Source organism: Oratosquilla oratoria, chromosome 4 (genome assembly GCF_046742065.1).
Source record: "Oratosquilla oratoria isolate Oo_2021 chromosome 4, ASM4674206v1, whole genome shotgun sequence".
NCBI classification, from domain to species: domain Eukaryota; kingdom Metazoa; phylum Arthropoda; class Malacostraca; order Stomatopoda; family Squillidae; genus Oratosquilla; species Oratosquilla oratoria.
The window spans coordinates 62,885,943-62,897,959 of record NC_134780.1 but is presented as its reverse complement, the minus strand read 5'-3'; the positions used below and the strand labels follow the sequence as shown (position 1 = coordinate 62,897,959).

The 12,017-nt window shown below is 38.2% G+C and overlaps 1 protein-coding gene across 5 annotated transcripts in view; it reads right to left on the bottom strand.

Moving 5' to 3' along the window:
- LOC143024886 (cysteine protease ATG4B-like) overlaps nucleotides 1-12,017 on the bottom strand; it is a 44,827-nt gene that overhangs the window by 4,781 nt on the left and 28,029 nt on the right. For all 5 annotated transcript variants that reach the window (XM_076184255.1, XM_076184251.1, XM_076184253.1 and 2 more), the window contains 5 exons: nucleotides 10,535-10,614; nucleotides 7,663-7,772; nucleotides 6,249-6,327; nucleotides 2,949-3,103; nucleotides 1,969-2,116 (listed from right to left, as the gene is read on the bottom strand). In XM_076184255.1, coding sequence (XP_076040370.1) covers nucleotides 1,969-2,116; nucleotides 2,949-3,103; nucleotides 6,249-6,327; nucleotides 7,663-7,772; nucleotides 10,535-10,614 — 572 coding nt within the window. The remainder of the gene's footprint in view (nucleotides 1-1,968; nucleotides 2,117-2,948; nucleotides 3,104-6,248; nucleotides 6,328-7,662; nucleotides 7,773-10,534; nucleotides 10,615-12,017) is intronic.

The window sequence follows — 12,017 nt, the reverse complement described above, 5'->3', positions numbered from 1 at the left end:
TTTTCTATGTTAGAATATCAAATAAATCAGTATACCCCTCACTTAAGGTTTTCTATGGTGTTAGGGCACTTCCATTTTCTGTGGTTTCATGTTTTGATGTGTTTTATTTATTTTACAATGTATAGTTGCCCCACTTAGTTTTGGCACAGTTTTAAAAATGTTTCGAACAAGAATAGCAACTCGCCCAGTATTCTTTTTTATTACATTTTCGTGTCTGTTCATTTACATGCCTTTTTTTTTTCCTTTGCTAAATAGTAACTACCTTAAAAAATGTGACAAACAGCGAAATACTCAAAATGGTGTAGCAGAGGACACATTTTTCTTGACTTACTAATGACATCTATCACTCTTATTTGACAAGTAATACGATTAATATATGTTGCAGAGGAGAGAGAGAGAGAGAGAACACAGGAATCCGTTCACATAGTGGTCGATGGTAGACTAACAACCAGCTTCAAGCTGTGAATGGTGTTGAGTGCAGTAACAAACTAACCAAAAATAACTCGTATACTTATAAGTTATGTTATAACCCTATTATTAAATCAATTATTTTCATCTATTTATTCAGCAGAGGGCTTGTGACCCAAGTATGTTATGTATGATTGTAGGTTAAAGTTAAGGGATATCGAGCAAAAAGTCAGGTAGAAAGTAAGCCTTGATGGGTGGCAGGGAGTACAACAGTTTCCCCCCATTACTATGTTAACCCCTTTTCCACTGTCCAAGTGGCGGATCTGTGTTTAGGCAACATCCAGGGTCACTATGGGAAATTGGAGTGTTTAATCTTTGAAGAGTATGCTAAGATAAAAGGTAAATTTTGTAAGGTAGCCAGCCAATAGCCATACTGGCCCATATACAGTATCTACACTTGTTGCAGGCTTGCAGCATCTGACAGTGACTAAAATGGTCAATTACTTGTTTATTTTTATACTCTGTCTAATGTCTCTTTGAATAAGATAGATGCACATATGTGGAGGGATGAATAACATACTTGCACCTGTTTTTATATACTAAATATTTAATATCTGAACAAATTTGTATGAGATTTAAAAAATAAATAAATAAATAAATAAATAAAAAACAATTTTTTTTGTACAAAAAAAAAGTGATAAAAAAAAACTTTTTTTTTGCATCACAAACATAACATAATTGGATCACAAGCCCTCTGCTGAATAAAGGAAAATAACTGATTTAATAATAGGGCTATAACATAACTTATAACTATACGAGTTAGTTTTGGTTAGTTTGTCACTGCACTCAACACCAATCACAGCTTGAAGCTGGTTGTTAGTCTACCATCAATCACTACGTGAACCGATTCCTGCGTTCTCTCTCTCCTCTGCAATGTATATTAATCGTATTACTTGTCAAATAAGAGTGATAGATGTCATTAGTAAGTCAAGAAAAATGTGTCGTCTGCTACACCATTTTGAGTATTTCGTTGTTTGTCATATTTTTCTATTTAGCAAAGAAAAAGAAAAAAACAAGCATGTAAATGAACAGACACGAAAATGTAATAAAAAAGAATACTGGGCGAGTTGCTATTCTTGTCCGAAACATTTTTAAAACTGTGCCAAAACTAAGTGGGGCAACTGTACATTGTAAAATAAATAAAACACATCAAAACATGAAACCACAGAAAATGGAAGTGCCCTAACACCATAGAAAACCTTAAGTGAGGGGTATACTGATTTATTTGATATTCTAACATAGAAAAATTATTGTAATATGGTTCTTTTCCTTGCTGAGTTATTAAAAAACAAAACAAAAAACAAACATGTTTTTTTGGTCAAGATTCTTTTAGTTGCCTCTCTAGGCCTAGCCACAGAGGCAATCACCACATAGAAGACACTGTACACCTCATCCTACAATGTGAAAAGTGAAAAGGCCTTTTGGTATGTATGGGTGTATGTATATATATGTATATTTCAGAAACAGTCTTTATCACAGTTATCTGAGATTGCAACCCACCTGTTGCCCCAAGAGCTGCATCTTCTTTCATGTAGTCAGGTCGAGTCACACAGAGTTCAAAGAGTGGGGTCTTCTCTCCATCAACCAGCTCCTGACGTATCCGGTTGCACAAGTCATCATATTCCTTCTCAGTACCACAGTAGAAACACTACAATTTGAGAAGACAATTTCAATTACGCAGGTAGCGGGCAGGAGTCAGGGAAGACCTTTCATACACAAGCAGCTAAGATGAGAGGGAAATAATGGTTAGTGGATTGGGTTGGAATAATGAGTGCATGCCTTGGCCAGCTACCACCAGTATAAGAGGGAATAGGCCCTTGGGAAAAAGACAAACATACACTTGAAGTTATAGTTTATATGTCTAATATTTAACTGGCACAATGACTTTGTATTACATGAAGGTCTGTAGCATTTTTCTAAGACATCAAAGTCTGTTTGATGATTGGAAAACTGTCAGGAGAGCTGTATATTACAATCTTGACATTAAGGAAACTAAGCTGGCAGTCTACATCCTTATTTGCTCTATATGATTTAAAAGGTTATTATATATTTTCACTGCAAAACAGTCACAATATTAATATCAGTATATTTACTTGTAATCCATACAGTTTTACCATAGTCACCATAATTGTTATAATGATTCCAATGCCTAATGCAAGAGCATATAACAAAATATGCATGGAAGACAAGAGAGGTTACCAGTTATCAGCTATCTGAGAGAGAGATAGACATAGAGGTAGAGAAAAAGAGTGAAAGATAGGGAGGGGGTGTTAAGTTAGTTGAGAAATCTGGGTCCCAGTCCAGGATCCATTAACAAGGAGTTGCACCTCTGGAGAAAAAATAAAAATAAAAAATAAAATAAATAAATTAGGAAATAGTTAACTTTGGGAATGATTTTATGCCTTTTCCTTTTTGGCTACCTCCCTTGTAAGGGGGAAAAAGCCTTGGTATATGTATGTAGGAAATAGTTAAATACTTACCAAAGATAAAGAAGGGTCAAGAAGGGTGACGATAAGACGCTGGGGGTTGAAGCAATGATATGAATGGTCCAGTTCTAGCTGCCCCTCATCACTTTTGGTGCCAATGCTGCCTGCATCTTGTGTGGTATGTGGGTCCAAGTAGACAACCTCATCACCTAATAGAAAAAATTCACACAGCTATATATACATAAGGAAAGTGGGACAAGTGTGAGTGTAGTAGTTACAGAGGGATCAGCTTGTTGAGTGTAGTTGGGAAGGCTTATGGGAGGGTCTTGATTGAGAGGAACAGAGGGAGTAATTGGTGAGGAACAGTGTGGTTTTAGGACAGGTAGGGGATGTGTAGATCAGATTTTTGTAGGAAGACAGATATGTGAGAAAGCTATATGAAAAGGTAAGGATGTTTTTTGGGTTTTTATGGATCTGGAAAAGGCTTGCGACAGGGTAGACAGGAAGGCACTGTGGGAGGTACTGCAGATATATGCGATAGGAGGAAAGCTGTTAAGAGCAGTCAAGAGTTTTTACGAGAGTAGTAGAGCTTGTGTTAGGATTAGAAATGGAGAGAGTGAGTGGTTTGAGGTAAAGGTGGGACTTCATCAGGGGTGTGTTATGTCGCCCTGGCTGTTCAATCTTTACATGGATGGGGGGGTGCGAGAGGTGAATGCAAGGGTAGTGGGTCAGGGGTTGGAGATGATTAAAGAAAATGGAGAAAAGTGGGAGGTGAGCCAGTTGTTGTGTGCCGACAACACTGCGCTTGTAGCAGGATCAGAGGAGGGATTGAGGAAGTTAGTGACAGAGTGTGAGGTGTGTGAAAGAAGGAAGCTGAAGATAAATGTGGGCCAAAGTAAGGTGATGAGATGTACAAGGGGAGAGAGTGACAGTAGGCTGGAAGTGAGCATTAAGGGTGAGAAACTGGAGGAAGTGGATAGTTTCAGATACTTGGGTGTGAATGTGACAGGAAAGGGAGGAGTGGGGGGTGGAGGTAGAATGTAGATTAAGAGAAGCAAGTAAATGCCTTGGTGGTTTAAAAAGTGTAATGAGAAATAGACATCTAGGAATGGATGCTAAGAGGAGGTTATATGAAGGAGTGATTGTGCCAACAGCAATGTACGGGGCAGAAACATGGAACATGAGAGAGGAAGAGAGAAGGTGTTTGAATGTGTTTGAGATGAAATGTCTGAGAAGTATGATAGGGGTTACTAGGCTGGATAGTGTGAGAAAGGAGGAGGTGAGGAGGAGAACAGGGGTGGAAAGAGAGCTGGGAGATAGGGTTGATGAAAGAGTATTGGGATGGTTTGGACACATGGAAAGAATGAGTGAAGAAAGATTAGTAAAAGAAGTGTGGAAGGAGTGAATATGAGTGGGCGTCCTAGGATGAGATGTATGGATAGGGTGAAAGGGGCTTTACAAAAGAGAGGAATGTCTATAGAGGAAGGACGGGAGAGGACAGAAGATAGGGGTGAATGGAGAAGGGTTGTGTATGGATGAGGCTGTGATGCATGAGGGGGAGTGGGTGGTGGATGGGGGGTGAGGAAGTATGTATGAGAAAAAATTTGACGCAGCCCGAAGGGATTTCTCCCCGTCTTCTCCTTTTCTGCATGAGGGGACGGAGAGGGGGGGTCGCCGAATTTATGAAGCGTCCTTGCTGTGGATGTGCTGTGTCTTGCGACACTGCTTCTGACCCAGGGCAGTGGACAGGATGCAGGGATGACCCAAAATCCAGGTGCTAAGATAGGAGGGAGGGAGGAGGGTGGAGGGGAGTGGAATATATGGGAAATGAAATGGGTGGGAGTGATTTCTATGCCTTTTTCTTTTTTGCTACCCCCCGTGTAAGGGGGAAAAAGCCTTTGGTATATGTATGTATGTATGTGTATATATATATATATATATATATATATATATATATATATATATATATATATATATATATATATATACATATACATACATACATATACCAAAGGCTTTTTCTCCCCTCACAAAGGAGGTAGCCAAAAAACAAAGGCATAAAAACCATTCCCACCCATTCCATCCCTAATATACTCCCCTCCCCTCCCTCTTATCTTGGCACCTCCTAGATGACAGGTCATCCCTGCATCTTGTCCACTGCCCTAGGTCAGAAGCAGTGTTGCAAGACACAGCACATCCACAGCAAGGCCGCTTCATTAAATCGGCGACCCCCCTCTCCGTCCCCTCATGCAGAAAAGGATAAGACAGGGAGAAATCCCTTCGGGCTGCGTCAAATTTTTCTCACACATACTACCTCACCCCCCATCCCCCCACCCACTCCACCTCATGCATCATGTATATATATATATATATATATTTGTATATATATATATAATATATATATATATATATATATATATATATATACACACACATATATGCAGAAACCGCATGGAAATTAAGGTTCGGAATACTAAACATTTTCATCTATAATGACATCTTTGGAGTACAAGAAAGAGAAATAGAACACAATAAGAAAACTGGGGAAGGTTACAGACACATAAAACCTTCTGACTATATACAAACATACACATACACATGAAAATAATAATAGTAATAATAAAACAGTAATAACAAAAAACAGACAACCATGTGGCTGAAAAGTCCACAGGGACATTTGGCACAATTAAGAGTCATGGAACTGTTTTATTATCCTAAACTCAAATTGATGTTATTATTAAAATTGCTTTCTATAAAATTGGATTCAATGATGTTCCTTTTTAAAACAGAACTACAAACAACAATTTTTTTAACACTGTCCCAGTCAATGATATGGTTTGTGTCTCTTACATGGACAAAAACCCCACTAGTCATTTGGCCTGTCCTTATACTATATCTATGTTGATTCATCCTTATATGTAGTTCTTTACCAGTTTGGCCAATGTAACAGGAGCTACAATATTTACAGGGAATGCTGTAGATGCATCCTACATTATTGCAAGTGGAATTTTTAATGAGGAGTTCTTGGATCGTACCGTTTTTGAAAATAACATTGATATTGAACTCGTTAAAATGCAGTAACAGTTCCTAGACTGCTTTAAATAGTGGAAAACACATCTGGACCAGTACATTGCTTCAAATGGAGAATACTCTGAGGGCAATTAAAGTTTAAACATATAAAAATAACTGAATAAAATATGACAGATTTATTATTTTTTGGGGGGGAGGGCTCATACATACATATAGAGCAAAGTTAAAGGAAAGTATATGGTATATGTATACAGCCATAATTATAAATATTCCTTTGGTAGGTCCTAAGTGACCAAGCAGAACAGCCTGCCCTTGCTAACTTACCCATGTATCCAACAAAGTAAGATGCATGGTTTGGTTTACCACCTATGAGGCCCAAGGACTGTGGCATTCGTAAACATTTCTGAAAAAAAAAAAAATAATAATAATAATAAATAAATAAAATAAATAAATGAATAAATAAATAAAATAAATACAATAAATAAATAAATATATATATATATATATATAAATGAGTCCCTTAAAGAGAGATAGTAGAAGTTAAAAATTTTCAATATTAACTTATGAGAGAACATAAATAACCCATTTAAAGTGTTTATGTTTAACCACTTCAGTATGAATCAAATTCTCACATGCAGCATTAGCTGCCAAATGTACGAAGCATCACGCTACTTGCATTATGAAATATAAAGTCACTGCTGTATTACTTGTTCTCTTTTACTCACGATAATAATAAACAGAAAATGTAATCAAACCAGGGGTGACTCATGTACAACTGATTGCTTTGGTTTAACATCATAAAATTCCCCCTATTCGGAGGCTAGGACGGTGTCCCTTATAGTGTGGAATTTAATGAACCATGCCCTTAGTCTGACTCGCCCCAAGCAGGATTTGAATCATCATCATCTCGACCTCTGCCACATGTAACAATGCCCTAACCCACTGAGCCAGTGAACTACAAAAAATATATATAATCAAGACGCTGACACTGGCATCCTTGTGTACCCACTCACTCCTCATGACACCTACATAGACATCATCATACCAAAGTGGTTAAACACAATTTTTATCAATGATGAATGTTATCTGACTATGACTGAATGCATGAGGAAGACAGTGATTAATCCAAGTTCCAAAAAAAGCATCATAATTCTGGCTGGTGCTAACCAAACATGGCAGATTCTTTTACATTAAATTACCATCTCTTGCTGCCTGTGACTGTAAAACATTCTGTACAATAATCCCTTTCATAGCTCAACTAGCTGGGCCACAGTTTGTTTAGATTTGGGGGAGTTTTTTGATATACAAGGTAAAATTAGCCCCCTGTCTCCAATATGCCACTCCAGAGTTAAATTCTAAATTTTGAAGAAATCAAAATAGTATATAATCTACCTATATACCAAAGGGTTTTCCCCTCTTATAAGGGAGGTAGCTACCCATTCCACTTCCATCCTCCACCTTTCCTCCCTCTCATCTTAGGTTCTTGTATACAATACAAAATGATATACAGTTCACTTAAATCTTCTATAGATAATGGCAGTTCTAATACAGGAGGGATTACTGGACATACATAGCTTACAGAATTGATATATGATAACTCATTTCACTAACATATTTTCCAATGTATAGGGTATCTAAGTTACCTTTGAAAAGAAATTATTTGATAAAGTCATGTTGTAAATTTAAATTGCAAAATGTTAGCACTGATTATTCACTTCCTTCCCTTTACACTACTTACCTTAATACCATTAACATATATAGGATTAATTTCTGAGAGTCCAAGGCGAAGGGGAATGAAAAGAATTAGTGGCCTCCAGGCTCTGTCAGACCCACTCTGACAGCCACACTCTGGAATATAAAGGACATTTGGGATAATCAAGGTACATACATCTATCTATATACCAAGGTGCTTCTTCCCTCTTACAAGAGAGGTAGCCAAGTCAAAGGCATGCACTCACTCCCTTCCACCACCCTTGTTTCCCTCTTATCTTAGCTCCTCATGGATGAAGGGTTATCCCTTCATCCTTGGTTCAGAAATAATGCAGCAAGACATAGCACATCCACAGCAAGGCTGCTCCCTCCCTGTCCCCTCATGTGAAAAATAGAGAAGATGGGAAGAAATCCCTTCAGGCTGCATCAAAATATCATCCATACATAACCATACTCCACTCACCCCTATCCTGTTTTCTCCCTTCCTTGCTTAACAGACATTACCCTCTTTTTTAAAGCCCCTTTCACCCCATCCATCCATCTCATCCTTGGTTATCCCATTAAGTTCACTCCATCCACCTCTGCTTTCCACACATCTTTTGCTAATCTTTCTTCACTCATTCTTTCCATGTGTCCATACATACATATACTAAAAAGCCCTTTCATTCCTATAAGGAGGGGATGGCTATGACATAGCCTAACCCATCCCACACCTACCCAAAACCCAATTGTTGTCCCTTCTGTCTAAGCTCCTTGTGAATGTAGGGTCATCCCTATCTGCCACCCACTACTTAGGACAGAGGCAATGGAACATGACACAGCACCTCCAAAGCAGGTAATGTTTCCCCTCATCCACCTGAGAATGTGCAGGTCATACAAAAAATCCCTTCAGGCTGCATCAATTTCTCATCCATTCCCAATCACTCTCCATTCTCTTTTCTCTTTTATTCTCCCTTTCCTGATTGACATGGCACTCAATGCCTTTTACCCTATCCATCCACCTTATTCTTGGTCATCTCATGTGTACTCCACCATTTTCCACTCTTTTTGCTAGTCTTTCTTTACTCATTATTTTTATTTATTTTTATTTTTTGCAAACATCACTGTGGGAGGTATTGCAGATATATGGGGTTGGGGAAAAGCTGTTAAGAGCAGTCAAGAGTTTTTGAGAGTAGTAGTGCCTGGGTAGTGGAAAGGAGTGGAATGGGTGGGAATGAAATAGGTGGGAGTGGGTATATGACTTTTGACATGGCTATCTCTCTGGTAAGGGGGGGACCTTTGGTATATAGATAGAGCCTGTGTTAGGATTGGAAAGTGTATTAAGATAAAAATGGGGCTGTGTCAGGGCTGTGTCATATCACCATGGCTCTTCAATGTGTACATGGAAGGGATGGTATGGGAAGTAAATGTGAGGATGATGGACAGGGGATTAGAGTTGGCTAAAGACAGTGGAGGTAAATAGGAGGTAAGCCAGTTGTTGTTTGAGGATAACACTGCTTTTGGTGGGGTCAAATGAGGGATTAAGGCAGTTAGTGATTGAGTTTGGGAAGGCATGCAATAGGAGAAAGTTGAAGGTAAATGTGTGTAAAATGAAATGAAATGTACAAGATAGGTTGGCAGCAAACTGGAAGTAAGTCTTAAAGAAGAGAGGCTGAAGGAAGTGAACAGTTTAAGTATTTGGGGTTGCATGTATCAGGAAATGTAGTGGGGGTGGAAGTAAACTGTACATTGAAAGAAGCAAGTAAATGTTGAGGGAGGAGTGAAAAATGTAATGAAAAATAGGCACCTGGGAATGGATGCAATGAGAAGATTATATGAAGGGGTGATTGTGCCCATGGCACTGTATGGGGCAGAGTTACATGGTTGGATTGAGTGAGAAATTAAGAGGTGAGGAGGAGAGTTGGAGTAGAAAGGGAGTTGGAGGATAGGGTTAATGAAATTACTGTGATGGCCTGGGCACATGGAATGAATAAAGAAAGATTAGCAATAAGAGTGTGAAAAACAGAGGTGGATGGAGTGCACATGAGGGGATGACTGAAGATGAGAAGGATGGATAGGGTGAATGGGGCTTTGAGCAAAAGGGGAATGTCTGTTCATCAGGGAAGGGAGAGGGCAGGAGATAGGGGTGAATGGAGAATAGTTGTATATGGACAATATTTTGATGCAGCCATAAGGGATTTCACTCTGGTTTCTCTATTTTCTGCATGAGGGGATGAGGGAGGGTTGTTGTGTAAGTGAAGTGCCCTGCTGTGGATGTGTGTGTCTTGCTGCATTGCTCCTGACCCAGGCTATAGGCAGGAGACAGGGTTGATCCTTCATCCATGATGAGGTAAGATAAGAGGGAAACAAAGGTGTTAGATGGAAGTGGAACAGGAGGGAGTGGGTATGTGCGTTGCCTGGCTACCTCCCTTATAAATGGGAAGAAGCACTTGGGATATAGATAAATCATCAAGGTAGTCATCTAAATGTCCATTTACATAATCAATGAAGCTATCAAGTCAGAAGTCCTCTTTGTACACACAACATCATTTGTCATAAATACAAGTATCAAACTCTTGTGTAATGGAAAAAAGTAGAAGTTCATGAAAGTGAAGCAAAACTGAGTATGCCATGATATGGAAAATGTATTGTAAAAGTACTCTCTTACAGTAATAAAACATAGTAATATTTTCCACTGATCCTCCACATCCAAATTCATCATGAAAATGCCCTGCATGTATCAGAAAATAATTCAAACTCCAATGAGTACTGAAACATATAAATTCCTCTTGACCTCTATTTACGTTAACAATACAAAACCTCATTTCATTTGCTAATTCTCTTCCCTCTTGCTTCATACTATGAATATACAAACCTTGTCCATGCTCGATGAGTTGAAATGTATTATAGAAATCACTTACTTATTTCATCCATAATGACAATGTTGTCTAAGGCTACATGAATGCTGAGCTTATTCCATTCATCAAAAGGGGTGAGCTTTCTGTTGAATAGATACAAAAATTTTGTATTCAATATATCCAAATTTATAAAAAAAAAAAATTACATTAAGAATAAACAAATAAATAAATTCTTTCAAGAGACAGAAAATTTCTATAGAAAGACGTCATGAATTTACAATGTCCTTACATATAATTTTAACTTCTGAGGAACCAGAACTGGAATATATCATTTCTGCCACAGCAAGGTATTGTTATTCAACCACTTCAATATGATGATACACCTTACATTTTTTTTTTTAATGAAATGACTTTGTTCAGTTAAGGGGGCATCTCTATATCAACGAGGTTATGATAATAACTGTTGCCTCAAGGTTGACTGGAGACCCACAGCCCCAAAATAGTTTGCAATACACTTCAGGACTTCTAAAAAAGGTAGTGTGTTGTATTAGTGTGAGACTGTTTCTGTTACCAGCTTGTAGTATTTGGAGAGGTAGTTGTTGGTTTCACCTCTCTTTGTATGAGAAGGTGGAGGAAATACAGCTGAAGTTGATGGAAAGATGTCTTGGGCCCAGTCTGAAGGTTAAGTGTCCCCCTTGGAGATGCAGCCCCAGGTGGAGGTGAGGATGTTGATGGGTTCTGAAGATGGACAGTAGAGATGACTCCAATATCCATCTTGCAGGCCCATCTCATGCAGGTACCTGTCATTGGTCCTACCACTGGGGTTATATTTTGATAAACTCACTTGCCATAATAATGTACCTTACAGACTTTGCTCTGGGTAATTTTTCAAGCAATTTAATTCAGATTATGTGGTGTCACTATACTGAAGGGGTTCACACAATGTTTTCTCTAACTTCTATATAATGAAATTGAACTCTAGCAAAGCTGTGAAAAATTGTTCAGTTTCAAGCTGTAATGTAAGAACTGTTATGCTTAGCAAAAAGAGGAAAAAATCTTGCTCCTGCACTAAAACCTGAACATTCTTATTAGAATTCCTTACAATAACATTTCAAGCTTTTAACATAATATGTTTGTACTCTGTGTATTATGATTAAAATTTGAAATATTATTGCACTCTCACATACTGGGGTATTGGCTACATGTTACTGTGTAGTATCAATTGCACAGTAGCATGTAGCCAATGCTTTAAAAACTATTTTGGGGTGCCCCTATAGATTAGAGCCACACATCATTTTGTCTATCTTAAGGTAAATTTTCTTCTAGAGGAATGATGCTACTTTTGTACTAAGACTATTCCTCCATTATGCTGTTCCTTCTTAAAACTGTCTTATACCACTTCTTTAAGTATATTTTTTCCTTTCACCTCTGTCCCTTTTGGCAGAGAAAAGAATTCTGCTATTGTGTTTCCATGCAAGTCCAAAAAGGTGACAAGTGGGATGGAGTGATGGGACTAGATATCCTGCCTTGTAAAATTATCCTACAA